Consider the following 27,373-nt stretch of genomic DNA (forward strand, 5'->3'; position numbering starts at 1 on the left):
TTGAAGAAAATTGTAGACCTACACCAGGCTGGGAAGAGTGAATCTACAATAGGCAAGCAGGTTGGTGTGAATAAATCAAATGTGGGAGCAATTGTAAGAAAATGGAAGACATACAAGACCATTGATAATCTCCCTCGATCTGGGGCCCCACGCAAGATTTCATCCCGTGGGGTCAAAATGATCATGAGAACGGTGAGCAAAAATGCCAGAACTACATGGAGGGACCTGATGAATGACCTGCAGAGAGCTGGGACCAAAGTAACAAAGGCTACCATCAGTAACACACTACGCAGAGAGGGACTCAAATCCTGCAGTGCCAGGCGTGTCCCCCTGCTTAAGCCAGTACATGTCCAGGCCCGTCTGAAGTTTGCCAGAGAGCATATGGATGATCCAGAAGAGGATTGGGAGAATATCATGTGGTCAGATGAAACCAAAATGGAACTTTTTGGTAAAAACTCAACTCGTCGTGTTTGGAGGAAGAAGAATGCTGAGTTGCATCCCAAGAACACCATACCTACTGTGAAGCATGGGGGTGGAAACATCATGCTTTGGGGCTGTTTTTCTGCAAAGGGGACAGGACGACTGATCCGTGTTAAGGGAAGAATGAACGGGGCCATGTATCGTGAGATTTTAAGCCAAAACCTCCTTCCATCAGTGAGAGCATTGAAGATGGAACGTGGCTGGGTCTTCCAGCATGACAATGATCCCAAACACACCGCTCGAGCAACAAAGCAGTGGCTCTGTAAAAAGCATTTCAAGGTCCTGGAGTGGCCTAGCCAGTCTCCAGACCTCAACCCCATAGAAAATTTGTGGAGGGAGTTGAAAGTCCGTGTTGCCCAGCGACAGCCCCAAAACATCACTGCTCTAGAGGAGATCTGCATGGAGGAATGGGCCAAAATACCAGCTACAGTGTGTGCAAACCTGGTTGAAGACTTACAGGAAATGTTTGACCTCTGTCATTGCCAACAAATGTTCCGTTACAAAGTATTGAGTTGAACTTTTGTTATTGACCAAATACTTATTTTCCATCATAATTTACAAATAAATTATTTACAAATCCTACAATGTGATTTCCCAGATTTTTTTTTTCTCATTTTGTCTCTCATAGTTGAAGTGTACCTATGATGAAAATTACAGACCTCTCTCATCTCACCTTTCTAAGTAGGAGAACTTGCACAATCAGTGGCTGACTAAATACTTTTTGGCCCCACTGTAGGTTACCAATGTTGGGCCCTTGTGCAAGGCCCTTAACCCTCAGTTGCCTAGACTGTATAATGTAAGTCACTGTGGGTAAAAGCGTCTGCTAAATGCTGAAAATGTAAGTTGTTTTGGGGTAAAACAACCAGCTTGTCCATGTCCATACCATAAGTTAGTATTAAATCTAAGGTATGTTTACAGCGGTGAGTGGGTCCTGTTACATTTTGGGTAATACCTGTAGATTCTAAAATAGAATCAAACACAATTTTAAATGGATCAGACTCATTTTCATATTGGATATTAAAGTTTCCAGCAATTTAAGCCTTTTCAGTTGATAAGATTCATTTGGAAAAAAAAATTCTTCAAGATTAATTGTCTTAGGTCTTTTTTAAAATAAATTTTTCTTCTTTTTTATCCCACTTCAGCGCATCCAATTTCTGCCCGTCAATCATCCTCTCACTAATGCTGGTCCCTGCTCTTGATTGAGGAGGACGAGGCTGCTCCACACCCCCTCCGACATGTGCACAGCAATCGAACATCTTATCACCTACACATGACGAGTGCAGTGCGGCAGAGCACTCCTTCCCCATCTCCGTGCAGGCGCCACCAACCAGTCAACAGAGGTCGTAATCGCACTAGTCTGAGAGAGAGTCCCGATCCGGCTTAGTCCCGCCCCTTATCTGAACAACAGGCCAATCGTTGTTCATGTGGTTACTCAGCCCCAGCCGGCAAGGCAGAGCTGAGATTTGATACGATGTATTCGAGATCTCAGCTCTGGTGAACAGCGTGTGTTTTTACTGCTGCGCCACCTGAGCGGCCCGTCTTAGGTCTTAAGTATCACGAGGAAGGGAACAGTGTGTGAATACCAGCTTATCCTGGTGGAGATACCATCTCTCTACAACACTCAGCTCTCAGAAGAAGATGTGCGAGACTCTGTGCTGTAGTAAGAGTTACTGAATCAGGTCCACTTCAAACCAGACCAGCGCCCCCTGTTGGGTGTGTATGGTGTTTTGTACAGTGTTGATAAGTTCATTAGTGCAGCTCCAGTCATGTGGCTGCACAATTTTCTTTAATGTTACTTTTTATGTTACTTGAGCTCTATCTATTGGACAAGTTGTGAATTGCTTTGTACTGCATCCAACCTGCAATGTCAAGAGTACCTGAGATGACTTTATGCACTATATTTAAACATTGTAAAAATACATTAATCCCAGACTATGTTTCAGTAATAAACTAGACTGAAGTATTATGAGTGTTTATTTTATATTCATTGTTAAAATGTAAATAAGTCCTAGTGGATGCTTATACGGGGAGAGAGAGAGAGAGAGAGAGCTGTATTATCTGTGTGAGCTAACTGTCCTTCATGTTACTTCTCTCAGGTATGTTCATGTTTTAAATGATTGTAATTGGGGTTTAATATTTGGAGATCTGTCGGATTCTAAAATGTTAATTAAGATGCTACACGATCACAGGTGAATCCTAAGGTGTAGTGACATTACTATTTTCATTTACGTTACTTGAGCTCCCTCTACTGGACTAGTTATGACATGTTTCAGTTATAAATAAGGCTACACTATTATGTTTTCACCAGTGGTGTATAAAGTACCTGAAGGCCATACTTGAGTAAAAGTACAAGTATTTCACCAGAAATTTACTTTGATGTAAAAAACACTGCGTTTGCAACATTTGCATTTTCTATATTGTCCCAACTTTCTTCTGATTTGAGTTGTTTAAGAGAGAGTTTAACAAAACGTGTGGAGCTTTTAACTCTTTTAATGATGTGCTCAACCATCTGGTTAAGCTCAGGTTGAGTCTACAAATTTGGGTAAAAAATAAGCTGTATTTAAAAAATCTTGTTTGGGTCGGATCTAATTCCTAGATGGCAGATGAAGTGGAGAGGATGTTTAAGAAAACAGTAGAGGTGGAAAGAGTACTAAAATATTGTACTCAAGTAAAAATACTATTACTTTAATGAATTTTTACTTAAGTATGAGTAAATGTAATTCTTTACTTTCCACCTCTGGAAAACAGCCTCTCTAACTTACATGTCCACTTGAAGCAGCAGCTGAAAAATCATCCATTATAAGATGGAAAAGGTGAAATGTAGGAAAAGCAAATAAATAGTTTTTTTTAAAACATTATTTTCTTGTTGAGACCATTAAGGGGATGAAGATGTGCACTTTCCTCAACACCGTGAATCTTTCCTCTAATATAAAATGTTAATAGTTTTGGTTAAAATCATACTTTTATATATTTTACATACATATATTAAGTTGGTATGAACTCCCCCAAAGCTTAATTTTGCTTAAATATGTGCATTAACAACACGTCATGGATGCTGCTACTACAGTAAACAATACAAGTTTTGAGATTATTAGTGGTAGTTTTGCATGTTAAATGTAAAGTTGAAGCTTGTATACATTTTCTACACAACGTGCACTTGTTCTGATGAAGAATAGCAACAAAGCTGATCAGAAGAACCCAAAAAGTGTTGCCTCATGAGCAGATATTTTGTGCACAGATATTTTTGTGTTTATTTTCCTGTTTTTGATTATACAAAAATAAAAGCATAAACAAAAGGAGTTTTGTCATGGCGTCCACTTGAACGCACATCATGTCGTAATTACGACCTCCGAACTCGTAAGTAGGAACTTCCGAGCAGGACTTGAAGACAGCATATGCTCCATGTCTCGTGTTCAGGTGTTTTACTGTAGTTTTACTGTTTAAAGTTATTAATTCAGAAACGTATGGACGTTATTTGCACTATGTACCATGCTTGATTTATTGACACGCCCTTTGTTCCATTTGTACATTGTTGTTTTTGTTTATAATATTTACATATTACTTATTGTGTTTATTATATGTTTACATTTTCATATGTGTGTTTTAAAAAAATCTAAAGTTTAACAGTCACATGGTGAACACTGAACAGGAGGGAGAGTTCACCTGTGTGTGTGTGTGTGTGTGTGTGTGTGTGTGTGGATTTAATGTATTCAAATTTTGTCTTTCTAATACAAACAGTGTCTGAGAAACTGAAAGTAATACAGAAGGTGCAAACCGACCCCACTCACCCCTGTTCTCAGGTACAACTACGTTGTATTTACGTTACATTTGACATTTGAAGTGTTATAGATGTAGTTAGAAAGTCCATAAGAAAAAATGGGGGATTATAAGAACGTCCTGCTGTAACTTTATATTGTTCCAGTCTACACTGTTACCAGCCTTATAGCATTATTTTCTTGAATACTTTGTACTGATTCTACTATTAGTCAATAAAGGAGTAAAAGTACATTTCTGTCTTAATACTGCAGATAATGAAAATGATCTTAACAGAAACATATTATTTAAATACAACGTTACATGGAGGTTTTGTGTTTGCCGAGTTTGCACTGTGATTCAGGGTGAATCGTATCCACCGCGACCCTGAACATGATGAAGCTGTTGATAAAAATAAAATAGGAAAAATCACGTGACCTGGTGGGTGGAGTTACAGCGAGTCTCACCTGTTTATCTTGCTTTCACTTTAGAATGAATCTGGATGATGAAGGTGAAATGGCGTCAGGTGAAGGTAAGAATAATAACATAAACTCTTATTCATTATAATGAAATCAGAAGATCTGAGATTATATTAGTACTGAAGATCCGAGTGATATTCATAAGAAACGGAGTTTAGTAGAGTAAATAATTCTTACTTTACTTCATCAGACTGTTTACATGGAGACACTGATTACAATCTGCTCTCATTATTCTGATCTTTATTTTATTTTAATAAAACTGCGCAGATTTTCTACATTTTATTCTTAACTGGATCTGACCGTAAACAGTAATGCAGAACAAACTCATTCTCAGTAAACAAACCCACCACACACCGTCGTGTTTAAGCACCTGTCAGCATTTCCTGATGAACGTTTGGGTGGCTCGGTCGGTGCCTCTGTCACCTTACAGCAACAATGTCCTGCATTCCAACCCCAGGTGGGGCAGGTGTGTGGAGTTTGTTCTCCCCGTGTCTGTGTGGGTTTCCTTCCACTGTCAAAAAACATGCAAATGAGGTGAACTAAAAATTGTCCATGACTGTCCAGCTAGCAAAAAGTGCCGGTGTTCTGGCGATTTATTTTACCCGTCGATTTGTCCTACCGAGCATGCGCACATCGGTTTTTGACTCGTTGCAGGGAACACCTATAATTCTGTGCTACCTTTGCCTAATTTATTTCTTCTAGCGGTTAGTAACGTATGGTTTCGTTTTAATTATTTAAAAAGTTTAGAGTTTAAGTGTATGTAATGCTGTTATTATGTGAGTTTAACACAGCAGCAGTGCTGCTGGAGTTTTAAAATACCATGTCCACTCTATTAGACACTCCTACCTAGTTGATCCACCTTGTAGATGTAAAGTCAGAGACGATCGCTCATCTATTGCTGCTGTTTGAGTTGGTCATCTTCTAGACCTTCATCAGTGGTCACAGGATGCTGCCCACAGGGTGCTGTTGGCTGGATGTTTTTGGTTGTTGGACAATTTTCAGTCCAGCAGTGACAGTGAGGTGTTTAAAAACTCCAACAGCGCTGCTGTGTCTAATCCACTCATACCAGCACAACACACACTAACACACCACCACCATGTCAGTGTCACTGCAGTGCTGAGAATGATCCACCACCTAAATAATACCTGCTCTGTGGTGGTCCTGTGGGGGGTCCTGACAGTTGATGAACAGGGTGAAAGCAGGTTAAAAAGTATGTATAGAAACAGATGGACTACAGTCAGTACAAAGTACATGGTAAGTTTTTCAGGATGAACTCAAATTCATATGCATGTATAAATAACATAGCTGGAGGTGTTATTGTTATTGAACATTTTAAACTAGTTAGAATTTTGCTAAACCAGTTTGTAACTTATGCCAATGTCTCCATGAATTAATAGGAATTATGAAGCAAAGGGAACTTCATGACAGCAGGGCTGAGTGGTGATTTAAGACAATGCAAAGGATTACTGATTACTGCATATGTTTCTCCATGCTGCAAGACAGAGCTGACAGGAGCATGATTGAAATTGTAAATATTTAGAGCAGCTATAGTACACAGATTTTATCTAATTTTACCTTTATTATTAAAAAGTCAACATTATTTACTGATTTGTACAGCGTTGTTACCTCAGTTACAAGGAAAAGTTATGTATATGGGTCAAAGACGAGACGTAACTTTTTAGTGTCCCCACTTGATAAATAATATACAATTATATTAATATAAGTGGATATACCTTCAATCTACTCCATTTGTACATCTTTACTGAAACCTAAAGTAATTTTTACGGAAAATGTATGATTTTTGAAAAAAATAACCCTTGAAACCCCCAAAATGTCAGTGCAACGGTCCCCCTACCTCTTTAAGTAATAAAATATTAAGAAAAAACTAATTAATCTTAAGTAAAACTTAAAATTTACTGCTTTGGCATAATTGTACAAATGTCATGTGTGACATTAAATAATATTCAATCAGATGTGTTTTTTAATATTAATAATATTCAGGATACTTTCAGTCCCCATTTTCCCAATCTTCAGTTGTCATTCAGTTCAACGTTAATAAAAAGCCTTATTTTAATATGCGATCAGGTTACTGCAGTCATGTGACCAATTATAACAACAAAAGAAGACTCCTGGCGACCCTTCAGCACACACACAAAGGTCAATGCATTTTAACATTATTTGATAAAAATGTCTTTTTACTGACATAGTACATTAAAGAACAAAACTGAGTGTCATTCAGTACAACACAGAAAACGTAATATTACGGTTACTCTTGTAAACAAACAAGGTTAAATGTGAATATGTGTAGAAATGTCTTTGAGCTAAGGTCAATGTTAGCTTTTGCTAACCACTGGGATAACTGTAAAATGTGCTAAAGTAAAATTTCTGTCATTCAGTACAACAGTCATTCAGTGCAACAGTCATTCAGTGCAACAGAATTTCGCTGTTGCACTAAATTGACAATGACATTGTTATACTGACTTTTTAATGTTTTAAAATTATTTTTAAATATTAAAACCACTTTTTTCCATTCTAGTCTTGCTTAATAAGAGCAGTAATTACAATGAATATTAATAATTATGTTTTTGATGAAGTGGTCCCTGAGATTTTGTTATTGTCAAGTACGATGACCTGCCATTCGTTGGGCAGGTACTGCTGTCTGTAGGAGATGAGGTGCAAGTTAGCTGCATGCTACAAAATTGAAACAGAAATTCCTTTGTGTGGCCAAATCCACCTGATGAAATTTACTACCTTAAGTCTGATGTCAAAATCATAATCGCAGAACCAAAGCCATGTACAGCAAGAACCTCAAGGTTAACAACAAAAGACTGGAAAAAATTTGTTCAGTTCATGAAATAAAATGCGACTTCAAATGGTTTTTACTGCTGAATGAATTTAGATTTACTGCAGCAACTTTTTCACGTGTTATGACACAAATTCCAAACTTCCACACTGTTCTGGTGCCTTACAAGTTGTTATGATGGCTTCATTAGCTATGTTTTTCATTGCCTTACTTTTTTCATGATGTAGTAATATTATAACACATACTTGCCACTGGTGTGGCATATTTTCATTCTACTACTGCTACTTTAATCAATAAAGAACTTAAAAACAAATGAAGTCATGAATATTCTGATGTAGCAGGATAATTTGGAGTATGTCATTCAGTGCAGCATAAAATCATCATACAGTGCAACAAAAACATTTGCTTAAAATAACTGTAATAAGTAATTATTATATATTTTTTTCATGTGAATGCAAGAGAATCCAGGCCTGCTTCATAGAAAACAGAGTTTGATTGAGTTTCAAATAGAATAGAATGTGTAGCAAAAACATCTTGTATACAAATAAACAAAATCCCAGGATGCATTAGAGTACAAACAATGCACAGAAAATTCAAAACAGAGTAAGTACAGTTTCTTCTTCTGTTCTTCTTCTTTTGTAAGAGATGTACTAAACTTATACATTTGAAATGGCTAAGATTGTTCCTTGTGTGTGTATTTTGTCATAAATTAGTCGTTGCACTGAATGACATTTTTGTGCCCTTGTTGTGTGTCAACAACACTAAAACTATCAAATAAGCAAAATGCTGAGAAAAAAAATACATATTTACATAGGTGACACATTCGTGCACAATATTAAATGAAAAAATTATACAATTTAACCATTTTATTTTTGGTATCTTTCACCCATATATGTAAAAAATGTAGACACTAATCCTCCAGAGACTCAGGATGTGTGTTGTTGTTAATAAACTAGTATAAAAATTACACAGTTATTTGAGATGTATGGGCCGCATAGTGGCTCAGTGGGTAGCATTGTTGATTCACAGCAGGAAGGTCCTGGGCTCGATTTACAGGTGGATTCTTTCTGTGTGGAGTTTGCATGTTCTCCCATGTCTATGTGGGTTTTTTTCCAAATGCTCCGGTTTTCTCCCACAGTCCAAATACATGCAAGTGAGGTGAATTAGAGATACAAAATTGTCTATAATTTATATTAAACTTGTGATTTGAAAAATCTTGTGTAATGAGTAACTACCGTTCCTGTCATGAATTTAACCAACATGATGTTAAAATCCTGAGAGACAGGTCAATGAATCAAGTGTGCTACCTATCGTTTTTTAATAAGATGCAGACCTATCGAGATGTGCTACCACTGATTATAATAAGATACAGACCTATCGAGATGTGCTACCTATAGTTTATAATAAGATATAGACCTATCGAGATGTGCTACCTATAGTTTATAATAAGATACAGACCTATCGAGATGTGCTACCTATAGTTTATAATAAGATACAGACCTACCGAGATGTGCCACCTATAATTTATAAGATATAGACCTATCGAGATGTGCTACCACTAATTATAATAAGATATAGACCTATCGAGATGTGCCACCTATAATTTATAAGATACAGACCTTTGGAGATGTGCTACCAATAATTATAATAAGATACAGACCTATCGAGATGTGCTACCTATAGTTTATAATAAGATACAGACCTATCGAGATGTGCTACCTATAGTTTATAATAAGATACAGTATAGACCTATCGAGATGTGCCACCTATAGTTTATAAGATATAGACCTATCGAGATGTGCTACCACTAATTATAATAAGATATAGACCTATCGAGATGTGCCACCTATAATTTATAAGATACAGACCTTTGGAGATGTGCTACCAATAATTATAATAAGATATAGATCTATCGAGATGTGCTACCTATAGTTTATAATAATATATAGAGCTATCGAGATGTGCTACCTATAGTTTATAATAAGATACAGACCTATCGAGATGTGCTACCTATAGTTTATAATAAGATATAGAGCTATCGAGATGTGCTACCTATAGTTTATAATAAGATACAGACCTATCGAGATGTGCTACCTATAGTTCATAATAAGATATAGAACTATCGATATGTGCTACCTATAGTTTATAATAAGATACAGACCTATCGAGATGTGCTACCTATAGTTTATAATAAGATATAGAACTATCGATATGTGCTACCTATAGTTTATAATAAGATATAGAGCTATGGAGATGTGCTACCTATAGTTTATAATAAGATACAGACCTATCGAGATGTGCTACCTATAGTTTATAATAAGATATAGAGCTATCGAGATGTGCTACCTATAGTTTATAATAAGATATAGAACTATCGATATGTGCTACCTATAGTTTATAATAAGATACAGACCTATCGAGATGTACTACCACTAATTATAATAATATATAGAGCTATCGAGATGTGCTACCTATAGTTTATAATAAGATATAGAACTATCGAGATGTGCCACCTATAGTTTATAATAAGATATAGATCTATCGAGATGTACTACCTATAGTTTATAATAAGATATAGATCTATCGAGATGTACTACCACTAATTATAATAATATATAGAGCTATCGAGATGTGCTACCTATAGTTTATAATAAGATATAGAACTATCGAGATGTGCCACCTATAGTTTATAAGATATAGACCTATCGAGATGTGCTACCAATAATTATAATAAGATATAGACCTATCGAGATGTGCTACCAATAATTATAATAAGATATAGACCTATCGAGATGTGCTACCACTAATTATAATAAGATATATACATAATTTTAATAAGAATATATCGATAAAACTTAAATATTTACTACAGGAATACATTTTGATAGGGTAGGACAAATGGACAGATAGATCTATAAATTTGCGCTACGGTAGGAAGTTTCGATAGGGTAGGACAAATCAACAGGTATGATCTAGAAATCTCGATTATTGTAGATTTTGTTGTTTTCTGGTTTAATAAAGAAGAATAGATCACAGTAAAGGTATTTAGTTTGTCTTTGACACCTTTGGTTTTACGGTACTAACATGGCGGTAAGGAAATTAGCTTTACAGTTTAATAAACCTACAAAGTTTTGATGCAGAAAAATGTACCAGAAAAAAGTGTTACAACTTGTATATATAACAGTCTATCATGTTGGAAATTTAGACCTTCTCTGTTATATCAGTCTGCTGTTTTTACTTTTACAATTTAAGGAAATTAAATTATTCCACCTGATCATGTTAAAATTTCATAAAATAAGCAAAACAAATTGTAATTAAATAGCTCTAATAAAACTTACTCTTGTATCAAGGAAATAAGTTTCAGATATTTTTACAGTGGGAATATGGAGTAATGGGAGGGCAAACCTATGTAAAGTCCAATACAACAAGCAAATCAAATTGTTACTAAATGACACCACTATGATCATAAAGAACACTTACTGCAGACCCTGCTCCTGACTGAGGAGGGACGTACCTAATACATGTCCCCCTGACTTTTGTGTAGTTGCTGATTGCTTATTTTCACATTCTCGAGGTGGGTTCACACTGAGAGCAGTATTGCGTATGGAGAGTCACACATTATTTACCATCTCTATAAATTGAGGTTCTTGTTTATGAACCACTCTAGTGTATCCTGGTCTTGTATTTGGGTAAATGTATCCTGATTTAAATGCTGACTAGTTTAAACTGTGTAAAAATTATTGGCACCCCTGCATTTAGTACTTTGTACAATCTACAGCAGTCTTCTTCTATAACACCTTAAAAAGCAGGAAATTTAAGTCCATTCCTCCTTACAGAATTTCTCCAGACTGTCTAGGATCCCAGATCCTCTCTTGTGCACGCTCCTCTTTATTTCACCCCACAGGTTTTCAATGGGGATGACTGAGGTAGCCATGGCACAAGTTTAATTTTGTGTTCAGAAAATCATTGGATCTGATGGAAATTCCACTGATGATCCTTCTTGGCAGTGGTAAATTAAAATGTACTCTTATTTCATGTAGTCCACAATACCATGTACTTGAACAAAATTCCCAAGGCCTTTGAGAAAAAACAGCCCCCCAACACCACAAACCTGCCACCATACTTAATAGTGGGCATCAAGTTTTTTTTCCATGTAGTCATACATCTTTAACACACCTTGAGTGTTTGTAGCTCAATTGTTTCACCTGACAGTAAAAGATGGTTCCAGGAAAAGTCCCAGTAGTGTTAAACAAACTTAAGTTGCTTGTATTCATGGATAAATGACAGGAAAAGCTTATTAAGGGATTTTTTTTCCTCTTGATTGTGTTTTTCAGTGTGATAATAATCTAATCTATTAAAAGACAGATAATTATGGTTACAGTGATTATGATGGGAACTGTAATCTCTGTAAGTTCTGTATAAGATCATGTTCATCAGCTGGTTCTGCAGTGTGTTGATTAAAACATGGTTTGTGGTTTATAAACAGATTATCTACCACTAACAAAGAGGAGAAGTATGACATTACCTCCCAGAAGTAAGTCTTTTTGTTCTATACTAAATGTTATTGCTAATTAAGTGAATGAGAAATGAGACTTAATTGAGATTTAAAAATCAACTACTAGTCAACTATGTTGTAGTCATTCCTGCTCTGTAGGATAAATAATTATTCGTACAGTAAAAGCTATTTGTCAGACATAATGCTTGTTGTCCTGCTTCTTGCTACAGGTTACAAACATCAAGCAGACTGTCACACTCAACAGTGACTTCCATCTTGTAATATACAGTGAGGAAAATAAGTATTTGATACACTGCCGATTTTGCAAGTTTTCCCACCTACAAAGAATGGAGAGGCCTGTAATTTTTATCGTAGGGACACTTCAACTGTGAGAGACAGAATCTAAAAAAAAATCCAGATAACCACACTGTATGATTTTTAAATAATTAATTTGCATTTTATTGCATGAAACAAGTATTTGATCACCTACCAACCAGCAAGAATTCTGGCTCTCACAGACCTGTTAGTTTTTCTTTAAGAAGCTCCTCCTATTCTGCACTCATTACCTGCATTTATTGCACCTGTTTGAACTTGTTACCTGTATAAAAGACAGCTGTCCACACAATCAATCACACGCATACCTCTTCACTATGGCCAAGACCAAAGAGCTGTCTAAGGACACCAGGGACAAAATTGTAGACCTGCACAAGGCTGGGATGGGCTACAGGACAATAGCAAGCAGCTTGGTGAGAAGGCAACAACTGTTGGCGCAATTATTAGAAAATTGAAGAAACACAAGATGACTGTCAATCTTCCTCAGTCTGCTGCTCCATGCAAGATCTCACCTTGTGGGGTAAGGATGATCCTGAGAAAGGTCAGGAATCAGCCCAGAACCACACGGGAGGACCTGGTCAATGACCTGAAGAGAGCTGGGACCACAGTCTCAAAGATTACCGTTAGTAACACACTACGCCGCCATGGATTAAAATCCTGAAGGGCACGCAAGGTCCCCCTGCTCACGCAAGCACATGTCCAGGCCCGTGTAAAGTTCGCCAGTGACCATCTGGATGATCCAGAGGAGGCATGGGAGAAGGTCATGTGGTCAGATGAGACCAAAATAGAGCTTTTTGGTATCAACTCCACTCACCGTGTTTGGAGGAAGAAGGAGGATAAGTACAACCATCCCAACCTTGAAGCATGGGGGTGGAAACATCATACTTTGGGGTGCTTTTCTGCAGAGGGGACAGGACGACTGCATCGTATTGAAGGGAGAATGGATGGGGTCATGTATCGCAAGATTTTGCCCAACAACCTCCTTCCCTCAGTAAGAGCATTGAAGATGGATCGTGGCTGGGTCTTCCAGCATGACAATGACCCGAAACACACAGCCAGGGCAACTTTTAAGGTCCTGGAGTGGCCTAGCCAGTCTCCAGACCTGAACCCAATAAAAAATCTTTGGATGAAGCTGAAACTCAATGTTGCCCAGCAACAGCCCCGAAACCTGAAAGATCTGGAGAAGATCTGTATGGAGGAGTGGGCCAAAATCCCTGCTGCAGTGTGTGCAAACTTGGTCAAGAAATACAGGAAACGTCTGACCTCTGAAAAGCTTTCTGTACCAAATATTAAGTTCTGTTTTTCCATTGTATCAAATACTTATTTTATGCAATAAAATGCAAATTAATTATTTAAAAATCATACAATGTGATTATCTGGATTTTTTTTAGATTCTGTCTCTTACAGTTGAAGTGTCCCTACGATAAAAATTACAGGCCTCTCCATTCTTTGTAGGTGGGAAAACTTGCAAAATTGGCAGTGTATCAAATACTTATTTTCCTCACTGTATATATATAAATGGGTCATTCTTTGGACCTTAAAACTTTTTGAAAATGAAACTGTTTTAATTTGTTTTTCATGTTGTATTATAAAAAGGACGTGTTATACGTTTCCAAACTAATATTGGTCAAGCTCAAGCACACAAACTGTAGGTTTTATTAAAACATTTTAATGCAGTCTCTGACCCAGGATGTTCACCCTGTTACGGATAAATGCATAACTGTTGTGTTTCTGTCTTTTAGCTGCACTTAAGGCCATTCTTTAAAGGATGCACACATCTGCTTTTTAGTGGGATTATTTTTTTAAATGATCAAATCGTTTTGCTTTTTCTCATATATCCTGTAACAGGGTGGACATGTTATGGTTAACCATATAAGACTTTTAGGATAAAATGTGGAGAAAACAAAATTGAAATGAGGAGTTTAATAAGCCACTCACTTTCCACAGTTGTTTTCCCTCCAAAAAGTTCATGTGAGCTCCAGGAAATTATGTCAGTATGTAAAACTTCATTTCAAGAGACAGTAGTAAGTAATAACAAGGTGGACGGCAACCCAAGGGACGTGTGAAAAAACCCTTATAATCAGCAATAACATAAAACTCATAAAAAAAAACAATCCAGGGTTTAGAGGGACTTAATTAAACCTTTTAAACAGTATTGAAAGACTGAGATATTTTCATGATTAAAGCTCATATATCATCGCTAAATCAGAATGTACAGCACTGGGGACATGGAAAAACCTCTGCTATCTAACAGATAAAAACATGTATACAGAAAACGTGTTTAGTATTTGAAAGTGTTGTTTAAAAGTATTGTTTAAAATGTACTCAATAAATACAATGATCAGTACTGGGGACACAAAAGGCCCCGAATTGTAGGAATTACCCTTGTGTCAAAACCAAGTCCACAACACAATCAAGTGTTAATACTTTCTAAATCCGTTGTAAGTTCTATATATATATATATATATACAGTGTATCACAAAAGTGAGTACACCCCTCACATTTCTGCAAATATTTCATTATATCTTTTCATGGGACAACACTATAGACATGAAACTTGGATATAACTTAGAGTAGTCAGTGTACAGCTTGTATAGCAGTGTAGATTTACTGTCTTCTGAAAATAACTCAACACACAGTTATTAATGTCTAAATAGCTGGCAACATAAGTGAGTACACCCCACAGTGAACATGTCCAAATTGTGCCCAAATGTGTCGTTGTCCCTCCCTGGTGTCATGTGTCAAGGTCCCAGGTGTAAATGGGGAGCAGGGCTGTTAAATTTGGTGTTTTGGGTACAATTATCTCATACTGGCCACTGGATATTCAACATGGCACCTCATGGCAAAGAACTCTCTGAGGATGTGAGAAATAGAATTGTTGCTCTCCACAAAGATGGCCTGGGCTATAAGAAGATTGCTAACACCCTGAAACTGAGCTACAGCATGGTGGCCAAGGTCATACAGCGGTTTTCCAGGACAGGTTCCACTCGGAACAGGCTTCGCCAGGGTCGACCAAAGAAGTTGAGTCCACGTGTTCGGCGTCATATCCAGAGGTTGGCTTTAAAAAATAGACACATGAGTGCTGCCAGCATTGCTGCAGAGGTTGAAGACGTGGGAGGTCAGCCTGTCAGTGCTCAGACCATATGCCACACACTGCATCAACTCGGTCTGCATGGTCATCATCCCAGAAGGAAGCTGACGCACAAGAAAGCCCGCAAACAGTTTGCTGAAGACAAGCAGTCCAAGAACATGGATTACTGGAATGCCCTGTGGTCTGATGAGACCAAGATAAACTTGTTTGGCTCAGATGGTGTCCAGCATGTGTGGCGGCGCCCTGGTGAGAAGTACCAAGACAACTGTATCTTGCCTACAGTCAAGCATGGTGGTGGTAGCATCATGGTCTTGGGCTGCATGAGTGTTGCTGGCACTGGGGAGCTGCAGTTCATTGAGGGAAACATGAATTCCAACATGTACTGTGACATTCTGAAACAGAGCATGATCCCCTCCCTTCGAAAACTGGGCCTCATGGCAGTTTTCCAACAGGATAACGACTCCAAACACAACCTCCAAGATGACAACTGCCTTGCTGAGGAAGCTGAAGGTAAAGGTGATGGACTAAACCCAATTGAGCACCTGTGGCGCATCCTCAAGTGGAAGGTGGAGGAGTTCAAGGTGTCTAACATCCACCAGCTCCGTGATGTCATCATGGAGGAGTGGAAGAGGATTCCAGTAGCAACCTGTGCAGCTCTGGTGAATTCCATGCCCAGGAGGGTTAAGGCAGTGCTGGATAATAATGATGGTCACACAAAATATTGACACTTTGGGCACAATTTGGACATGTTCACTGTGGGGTGTACTCACTTATGTTGCCAGTCATTTAGACATTAATGGCTGTGTGTTGAGTTATTTTCAGAAGACAGTAAATCTACACTGCTATACAAGTTGTACACTGACTACTCTAAGTTATATTCAAGTTTTATTTCTATAGTGTTGTCCCATGAAAATATATAATAAAATATTTGCAGAAATGTGAGGGGTGTACTCACTTTTGTGATACACTGTATATGTATATATATATATATATATATATATATATATATATATGTTACAAAAGATATAATTTTTAAATGATAAAACCCATTAAATAGTACATGTGTATTATAGTCAAGCGCCCTGTTCCTGTTAAATCTCTAAACAGCAGTAATACATATGTTTATAGATCATTTATGTTTTCCTTTATTTTCAGTATCTGAACTGAGGATAATTCTGTTGGGAAAGAGTCACTTAGAGACCAGCAGTGTGGGGAACTTCATTCTGGGTAGAGCTGCATTTGAGACTGAACTTCCTCCACATTTAGTAGATCAGCACAGTGAGAGAGCCAGAGGATGGGTGGAGGAAAGATACATCACCATCATCAATGCTCCTCATCTGTACAATCCAGAACTCACTCAGTCATCTGAGAGACTAAAAGAGTGTGTTTCACTTACTGCTCCTGGTCCTCATGCTTTCTTACTCGTGGTGCAACTTCAGAGTTTTACTGAGGAGGAAAAAAAACAACTGAAAGCCATACTCAGCTGTTTCAGTGACCAAGCACTAAACTACTCTATATTGATCAGTACTGACTGGGAGGCTGAAGAGAAAAAATCTGCAAGTTTTAACAAGTTTCTGGATGAATGTGATGGAAGGTTTCACAGATTTAAACACAGAAAAAATCATGACAAGACTTCAGTTTGTCGGCTGTTTGAGGAGATTGACATATTGATAAAAGTGAATGGAAGTCACCTCACATGTGAGATTTTTGAGGATGCAGAGGAAACTTTGCAGCATTACGACAAACATGGAAAAAATGAAGAGAAGAAAAGTGCAGATTGTCTTGAGGAAAAAAGTTACAAGAACCCGTTTAACATAGTAGGAAGTGTTAGAAAAGGTAAGTGTTAAAATGAACATAAATATATCAGTACACTTTACCATGGTTAAATGATTAAGTCACTTTTGTACATGTTCATTTGGAAATGAAACTATTTCATGTGAATGTTGACATTTTTACTGTGGTGCTCAGCTTCACAAACACTGATCTTTTATCTGGAGCTTCATTTGTATGGTTAGCATAGCATCGGCTCAAAACTGCACAGAATCCCTTAATAAAACAAAAACCCTGCAAGCTGAGCGAAATATTAAAATAATGTAGTTAAAATGTGATATAAACAAAATCATTAATAGTATAATATTAATTGTGCAAAGTAGCATGAGACTCTGACACCCTTAATTATTACAGCATAACTGAAAAGGAGAGCTAGGAGGTACAAGAGTGTGCCTTTAGTTGGAATGGACAGTCCTGGTCCTACAATGAGCTACCATTCCAAAACCATGGGCATTAATATGGCACCACCACAATCTTTTAAAGACAGTGACAGCTTTTACACTTTTGGAAAGGTTTTTCCACAAGATTTTGAATTGTGGGACTTAATGCCTATTTAGTCAAAACAACACTTGTTCTTGTTTAAGATGGGTCAGTACCACATACATGTTGATCCATCACAAAATTTTGCTGATTTTCAAGTTACTTATTTTTTTGGACTTGGCCTTATGCACAGAGATTCCTACATAGTCTCTGAATCCCCTGATAATATTATGCACTGTAGAGGTTCTAGCAATGGCTTATTTACAACCTCAAATCAGAAAAAGTTGGGACAGCTTGGAAAATGCAAATAAAATAAAAACACAGAGTTTCTTACATTTACTTTGACTTTTATTTGATGTCAGACAGGATGAACCTGAGATATTTCATCTTTTATCTGATCAACTTCATTTCATTTATTAATAAACATCCATTCCTGCATTTCAGGCCTGCAACACATTAAAAAAGTTGGGAAAATAAAGCATTTGCTTTTATCACATCATTCTTTAGTTGTTGTTTTTTTCACCTCATTACTAGACCTAAATTGCTTCTGTCCCAACTTTTTTCAGAATGTGCTGCAGGTCTGAAATGCAGGAATGGATGTTTATTAATAAATGAAATGAAGTTGAGCAGATAAAAGATGAAATATCTCAGGTTCATCCTGTCTGACATCAAATAAAAGTCAATGTAATTTTATTTCATTTGCATTGTTTATACTGTCCCAACTTTTTCTGATTTTGGGTTTTAGGATTTAAACCAAGAGAATCCTCTAACACAAACTGTATTTTTTAGCCTATCCAGTTAGATGTAATGATCAACAGTATCAAACACTGCACTAAGATCTAATATAAAAAGAAAATAGACACTTAAGTTATCAGAGGACAAATCATTAACTATGGTTGGGTCTAAATCCTGATTTTCATGTAAATAAGAAAGAACGTAACTGTTGTTGAGGGAGTCCAAACAGCTCATTGACATTACTTTGCTAGAAAGAAAAGGAAGCTGAAGGGTATGAATTCACAGATTAATTAGGCCAGATAGAAAACAAGTATGAGTACAATAACATTATATCTAATAACAAGAAACTGTTCTTTCAGCTAAATGTGGTAAACTGAGTTACAGGTGAAGGGAAATAAAATATTCAGCAGAGATTACAGACATTACCTGACATTAAAGAGTCTGAAGACTTTCTGAATGCACTGAATTTCAAAATGTGTGTGTCTATCAACAAGACACTTTTGCAAAACTGTGAACATATTCTGATGATCAGATACCACTGTATTGTCAGACTTTAATATTAATAATTAAAAAGTCTTTTTTTATTAATTATATACAGAAAATCACATTAAAGTATATATAGCCAAAAACAAAACACAACAAATTGTCAAGTACACTATATTGCCAAAAGTATTCGCCCATCTACACACATATAAACCGTGACGTCCCAACTTCCACTTTGTTATAATAGCACTGACAGTCGACTGTGGAATATTTAGTAGTGAGGAAATTACATGACTGGACTTGTTGCACAGGTGGCATCACGGTACCACACTGGAATTCACTGAGCTCCTGAGAGTGACCCGTTCTTTCACTAATGTGTGTAGAAGCAGTCTGTGTGCCAAGGTGCTTGGTTTTATACACCTGTATAAAATAAAAAACTAAAATACATGAAATAATCATAAACTGAACAGAGGGTCAGTTCAGTGCAGTTTCACTCATTTATTAACATAATTTAATCATTAAACCTTGGTGATTTAGAGCAGCAAATTTAGAATGGCCACTCCCACTTCTACTTTGATTTTGGGTGGTGAAGTAAGCGCAGAGCACATGGATACATGGAGAACATACAAAACTCATCACAGTGATTGTGGGTAGGATCAAAACCAGATACTGTAGTGCCTATATTGCTGTGCAAGGCTCGCGCTACCAGCTGTGTTACCAGGCCACCACTCACCTATTTGTTATATAACACCTTGTTTATTTCCTGTATGATTAACAGAAATTTTCAGGAATAAATAAATCCTTCACTAAATGTGTATATCATAAAACATTATACACATCATTTTGTTATCAGTATGAATGTGTAGGATTAACAGCTATTATTTTGCATGATCTATGTAGCATCATGTTGTTGTAGACAGGTTAAGAGATTTGAGTCCTACATTTAGAGCTTTTAGCAGATGTTTTTATTCAGAGTGATTTACACTTGTCAACTAAACCAATCTATGCAATTGGGGGTTAAGGGCCTTGCTTAGGGGCCCACAGTGGTAACTCGGCAGGGGTGAGCTAACACTGTATTTCCATCATGATCAGTAAAGCTAAAATAAATAATCATTTGTGTTTTTCTTCATCACACAATATTTTCTTCTTTTTACAGACTCCAGCTCCAACCTTTATCCAACAGAAACAGAATTGGTAAGCAGTTCTGAATTTATCCTTGCATTCATGGTTAAAAATATATATATATTTTTTTAGGTTTCAAGAAATAAGTTTTTACTATGTGAACATACATACACATAAAAATCTGCAAATAAAAGTTTGCAATACAGTCCAAAAACATTGGCATGGTAAAGCATTTGTAATGTTGCTATTTCTTTTCAAAACACTTTAAAATGTTTTGGCTGATGCAGTAGATCTACTTTGTCTGTGGTGGCTTTGCTTAGTCTTGCCATGGTGTATAACCTGTGATGAAACTGTCCACAACCTCACCATTGTAGCAGAAAGGCTGTTCCTCACCCTGTTTCAAACCTCACACACAACTGTTTCTGTTTCATTTATGTACATATGAAACCTACAATCTACATATACAAATGATTATTACCACGTTTGGTATAATTAATGAATCATGAATCTAACTGTAGTCCTACAACATCCCTGAATCACACAAACATATTAGTACTAATTATCAATACATTTTCAAAACCAAAATAAGAGTTGATTCATAAACTCAAGTGGATGCAAACTAGAACAGATTGTGTCATCTTATAAATTATGTTTTTAATAATAATAAAAAAAGTATTACACTCATTCAAGCACAGAACAAGAACATTTACCAAAATCATTGAAATCCATGGTAATCATGAAATCCATCTACTATAAAATGTCTATTAACAGTGTATTAGACTGACTTTTGATTTCCTTTCCCAGATGCTGTTAAAAATGAATTAAAATGGATTATGACCTTTAATAAATCTGCTGTGATCAAAATGTTTAACTGTATTTTACAGGAGAAAAAGATGGAGCTTGGAGTAGAAGAATGTGGATCAAAATGTGAAGTAAAGATAAAAACAAAACAACTTTTAACTAGACTTCATCTTCTGGAAAAGCAGAAACTAAAAATGAAAACCTCAGATGTTCTTCAGCTAACTTCTCTTTCATTACATTGCCAAGAACCGTGTGAAGAAAAAGATCTGGTTCTAACTTACCTACAAAGGTTATTAATGATGGATTACAGAGCAAGATACATCACCACCAAAGAAGAAGCCACTGATTTAGACCCTCCTTCTCCAGATACAGATGAAGAAGTTGATGCATTTGATGAGCTTTTCTGCAAAAAAGCTTCATCTTCTGATGGTGAGAGTTTAAAAAATCCTATCCATCCCATGGATCTTCAGATGGCGGTGTTCCACTGCTCAGACAGTTTCCTGAAGCAACTAATAGTAACTAAACTCTCTCAGTGTCAGTACACTCTGCCTCTACTGGTGCCAAATCCATTTACTGGAAAGATCGAGTTTCCTCTGTGGACATTTCGCCAAATTGCTAAAAGCTGGAAAACCACTGACACTTCTGGTACCAAGATCAGTAAAACCCAGCATGTTTATGAAGCAGAAACTCCAATGGTGGTGTTCTTCAGGTTAGGAGACGTGTCCTTTTCCAAGTCTCAGCTGATGAACAGCTTGATCAGTAAGAAGCATGATACGTTCTTCCACAGACACTGTCCAGGCAGCATTAAAAAGCGTCTACTGATGGATGGAGTTGTGGAGATTGCTTGGTACTGTCCATCTGGAAAGGAAACTGATCATTTTACTGACTGTGTTGCTTTCTGTAATCTACATGGTGATGCAGAAACCAGTAAAGAACAACTGGATATTCTGACTGAAATGTCGTCTGTAAATGTTGTTCTTTTATCTGATCCTAAAAATGATAGAAATAATGAGATGCTACAGAAGCTCCTGAAAGACCCCAAACCACTCATCTGTCTCCTTTCTGAGGATCAATCAGGTGTCAGTGGGACTAAAAATGGAAAATACAGAATTGGTTTGAAAGACAGAAACCAATCAGAGGTATCTAAGAACCTCAGAACAACCATCACAGACTGTCTGTCCAAGTCATCTTCAGTTTTTAAACTTGAGGATTTAAACAAAAACAATGAGATCAGCACAGATGAAGATGATCCTGAATGTAGGAAAGGAAAAGAAGCAGCACTAGAGATAATAAAACAACTGGAGGGGAAGGAAATATCCACATTAAAGGAAACACACCTGCCCTGTCAAGGGAAGCTCTGGTATGAGTGGTGTCAGGTAAACAAAGACTTACATCGACTTCTAGGAAACAATTTAGAAATGCAAAAGAGTGAAAAACAAACACAAATGAAACAAATCCGTGAACAGCAACAAGAAATTGGACAATCAGAATTTATTAAACAAATTGTTTCCTCACTGAATTCTTTATCAGGAAATGAAAAATTGTTTTTTATTAAATGGCTCGAGATTCTACTGGACAATCAAACCTCAGATGATCTTTTACATCTTTATCACATGTACAATGAAACATGGACAAGGGTTTTAGACCTCAAAAAGAAGCATGACACATCTGAAAGAGAAAAGATGAAGGCTGAGCAAACAGAACTTGAAAAAATATCTGTAAGACTGAATGCAGCTACATTTGGTCTGGAACACAGCTTCAGAGAGATGGGTCAGATATATGAGTCATTTATGTCCAAACAAACAAGTAAGAAAACATTTGAAGAAGGAAGTATCTCAAATCTCCCCAAACTTGCTGCAGAACTCATAAAATCTGGTCTTCCACTGGAGCTGATGGATGGTGATGCTGCTCATGTTCCTCTGATTTGGGTTTCAGCAGTTCTAGATGAACTCATAAAGAAACTAGGAGACCAGAGAGTCTTTGTTCTGTCAGTTCTAGGGATTCAGAGCACAGAAAAATCCACCATGCTGAACGCCATGTTTGGACTCCAGTTTGCTGTCAGTGCTGGAAGGTGCACCCGAGGAGCCTTCATGCAGCTGGTCAGAGTATCAGAGGAGATGAAGGAGCAGCTGAAGTTTGACTACATTCTTATTGTAGATACTGAAGGGCTTAGAGCACTTGAGCTTGCAGGAAAATCCACTCACCATCACGATAATGAACTGGCAACATTTGTTGTAGGTCTTGGAAATCTGACTTTGATCAACATATTGGGTGAGAACCCTGCTGAGATGCAGGAGATTCTTCAGATTGTTGTTCAGGCCTTCATGAGAATGAAGAAGGTCAAACTAAATCCCAGATGTATGTTTGTCCATCAAAATGTTGGTGACATCACTGCTGGAGAGAAGAACATGGAGGGAAGAAGACGTCTACAGGAAAAACTGGATGAAATGACAAGATTAGCTGCTAAAGAGGAAGACAGTGAAGCTGAGTGCTTCAGTGATGTTATTGCTTTCAATGTACAAGATGATGTTCAGTATTTTGCACAGCTCTGGGAGGGCAGCCCACCAATGGCTCCACCAAACCCCTCATACAGTGAAAATTTTCAGAAGCTAAAGAGAGCTATTTTCACAAATGCTGCCAAGTCTCATAGTATGAAACTCTCAGAGTTTAAATCACACATTAGTGATCTGTGGAAGGCTCTACTGAATGAGAACTTTGTTTTTAGTTTTAAAAACACACTGGAGATTGCAGTCTACAGGAAACTAAAAACTGAGTTTGGAAAATGGACCTGGTCCCTCAGAAGTGCCATGTTAGAACATGAAGAAAAACTGCACAACAAAATTAAAAACAAAAAACTGGAAAAGCTTGAGGACAAAGACCTTTATGCTCACATGAAGAGGACCAAAGAAGAAGTGAAGAAGTCAATGAAATGTTACTTTGAAGATGAAAGAGACAAGGAAATCTTAATTCAATGGCAGATACAATTTGAACTAAAAATGACTCAACTTCTTGAAGATCTTGTCAAAAATGCAAAAACAAACCTGAATGATTTTCTTCAACAGCAAAATGCTCGAGAAGCTTTTAATCACAAAAAGACAGAGTATGATAAAAATCTCTTCAATATGAGTAAAGCACTTGCTCTACAACTAAAAAGCACAGAAACTGATGAACGAGTCCTCAGACAGGAATTTGATAAAGTGTGGAACAAATGGGTCTCTGATCTGACACAAGACACACCTGTAGAGAAACCTTTAAATTTTTGGGAGGATGTGATACAGATTCTATCTGAAGGTAATGAACAAGCTGCTGTACATGAGCAAATATCTCAGGAAAATTACACAAAGATACACAGCCTGGGAGATAATTCATGGTACATTCTTTTAACCAGGCATGAAGAACAGCAAACACATTTGGGTGTCTTGGAAGTAGAGAACACAGTACTCATAACACAGAACACAGAAAATATTTCAGTTCCTGAAAAAATACAATTCTGGGAAAATGGTTTCTCTTCTTTTCAATCCAACAGTCAGTCAGAGATAAATCCTTTGTATTTTGAAGAACATGAGTCAGTGAGAAATCTGACCAGAAATGTCATCCAAGAATCTGAGCACTTAATCGAGGAGATCTACAGCAAAGTTGCAGGACTGGGGTACAAAAACAGCTACATTCAGGAAATAACTGACCTGGTCAAACACATAGTGGAGAAATATCACAGTGAGAACAAAAAAATTAAGCTGAAGAAGGAATTCACTCTGGATCTCTGTCTTCATGTGTGTTACCTTGCAAATCCCGAATTCACCAAGATCCACCAACAGTTCAGAGATGAAAATGATGTAAAATTGTATCTAGAAAAACAGAAACCACAATATTACAGCATCTTCCAAAACTACTGCAGAGGAGCAACAACCACAACAGTATTTGGTGAACTTGTCTACAACAATCTTGTACCAGCCATCATACAAGCAGCCTACAATAAAACTATTATTGATCTGTCAACACAGATGAGCTCAGACATGCCAGAATTTAATGGTAACAGGTTACAGCTTGAGAAACACATTCTGAAATCTCTGGCAGAGCAGGAGAACTTTGGGAAGTACATGAAGTACATCCACCATCCCAAGAAACACTTTAAATGGTTCATTAGAAAAAAGGTTGGTAAATACATCACTGAAAATAACAGAGAGGTTCTGAATCTTCTCACAGAAAACCTGAAACACAAAGAGCAGAAAGTGATGAACGCTGTGAACATCACAACTGAAGAAGTGAAGAACAGCTGTGGTGATGCAAACATGTGGCTGAGAAGTTTAAACAATTCACTATTAGATGAGCTGAGCTTAAAAGAAATAACCTGCACTGGTCTGGAGGAAATTACAGATTTAGATTTTATTCGGCAGGTTGTAGGTAATGGTCTCACAAAGATGATGTCAGAACAACATAAAAGCTTCAGTGTAACAGACAGCAACATGGAGAAGTTCAGGAAGAAACCAGATGAGATTCTGATTGAACATCTGTGTCAGTGCTGCTGGGTTCAGTGTCCATTCTGTAAAGCCATCTGCACCAACACAATGGAGAATCATGATGGAGATCACAGTGTCCCCTTCCACAGAGTAGATGGAATCATAGGTCGTTACTACACAAATACAACAAATCTCTGTGCTGATATTTGTACAACTTTAGTACAAAGTGATAAACAGTTCTACCCCCGTCATGATACAGATGATTTGGTACATTACAAAAATTACACAACAGCAGGAGGAGAATATGCTGAGTGGAGCATCACCCCTGATAATTCAGAGCTCCCATACTGGAAATGGTTTGTGTGCAGATTCCAAACAGACCTGGAAAAGTACTATGGTAAAACATTCAGGGAAGACGGAGAGATTCCCATTGGATGGAGAAAATACACAAAAAAAGAAGCTATAGAGAGTTTGGATAAATACATCTGAAAAAAAAGACACACATACACCCAATATATATGTACACACACAAAAATATAGTCGTACATATATAATCATTTATAATATATATAATCGCATAATCATTTATAATATATATCACATATAATAATTTTGAGTTTTCAGTGTTGTGGGATTTATATATTAGTAGGATGTGCATGAATTTGATCTTTTTCTTCTTAATGAATGTAATTCATTTGTACTTTGTACTGAGTGCTTTACTATCCCTTCGCTGCTGCAACACTGTGAATTTCCCCACTGTGGGACTAATAAAGGATTATCTTACCTGTTAGAACATCATAAAATCTTGGTGCTCAGATCTTCTAATCCAGTGTAATGTGCTAAATCTGAGAGAAAGAGCCCCACATGGAAGTGCAATGTGCACATGAAGAAACTCGTCACACATACACAAAAATGAGTTTATATAGAGAATGTGAGCCTGTTTATTAAAAAAACTTTCTGCCGCTCAGGTGGCGCAGCGGTAAAAAGACACGCGCTGCAACCAGGGCTGGATTTCGAAGGAGCGTCGTTTCGAATCCAGCTCTGCCTTCACGGTCGAGGCTGGGCGGCTATGGACAACGATTGGCCTGTTGTCCGGGTGGGGGGCGGGACTTGAGACCGTAGGGGATGCTCTCTCAGGAACGGGGCGGTTTCGCCCTCTGCTGGCTGGTTGGTGGCGCCTGTATGGAGACGGGAGGGGGTGTGGTGGAGTGTGTGATCCTCCGTGCACAGTACTCTGCCACGCTACACTCGTCAAGTGTGGGTGATAAGACGGTTGATTGGCTGTGCACGTTTCGGCGGAGGCGTGGAACGGCCTCGTCAGCCCTAATCAGGAGCAGGAATCCGCACTAATGAGAGGATGATAGATGGGATGAGATTGGATCCGCTAAATTATTAAAAAAAAAAAATTTCTGAGGACAGTTTTGGTTCTTTGGGGCAACCAATCAGAACACAAAGGGGTGTGGTGTTAATCATTTTGAAGTGCCAAGTTCAGTGCTACAAATGCAACCAGCTCCACTAACAATCATCTGGTGTGTAAATGTAAATTATTTTCTAAAAGCCAGGATAACTAAAGGGGGAATGAGAAAGTACATACAGTGTATCACAAAAGTGAGTACACCCCTCACATTTCTGCAAATATTTGATTATATCTTTTCATGGGACAACACTATAGACATGAAACTTGGATATAACTTAGAGTAGTCAGTGTACAGCTTGTATAGCAGTGTAGATTTACTGTCTTCTGAAAATAACTCAACACACAGCCATTAATGTCTAAATGGCTGGCAACATAAGTGAGTACACCCCACAGTGAACATGTCCAAATTGTGCCCAAAGTGTCAATATTTTGTGTGACCACCATTATTATCCAGCACTGCCTTAACCCTCCTGGGCATGGAATTCACCAGAGCTGCACAGGTTGCTACTGGAATCCTCTTCCACTCCTCCATGATGACATCACGGAGCTGGTGGATGTTAGACACCTTGAACTCCTCCACCTTCCACTTGAGGATGCGCCACAGGTGCTCAATT

At 37.5% G+C, this 27,373-nt stretch overlaps 1 protein-coding gene across 1 annotated transcript; it reads left to right on the top strand.

Moving 5' to 3' along the window:
- The first annotated feature begins 4,725 nt into the window (after positions 1–4,725).
- LOC134302384 (interferon-induced very large GTPase 1-like) lies at positions 4,726–25,831 on the top strand. The gene is made up of 5 exons (XM_062987475.1): positions 4,726–4,765; positions 16,590–17,270; positions 20,119–20,156; positions 20,969–24,301; positions 24,416–25,831. Exons 1-5 carry the CDS (start codon positions 4,726–4,728, stop codon positions 25,829–25,831), a joined length of 5,508 nt encoding a protein of 1,835 aa, XP_062843545.1.
- Positions 25,832–27,373: the final 1,542 nt, after the last annotated feature.

This window comes from Trichomycterus rosablanca, chromosome 2 (assembly GCF_030014385.1).
Source record: "Trichomycterus rosablanca isolate fTriRos1 chromosome 2, fTriRos1.hap1, whole genome shotgun sequence".
Lineage (NCBI taxonomy): Eukaryota > Metazoa > Chordata > Actinopteri > Siluriformes > Trichomycteridae > Trichomycterus > Trichomycterus rosablanca.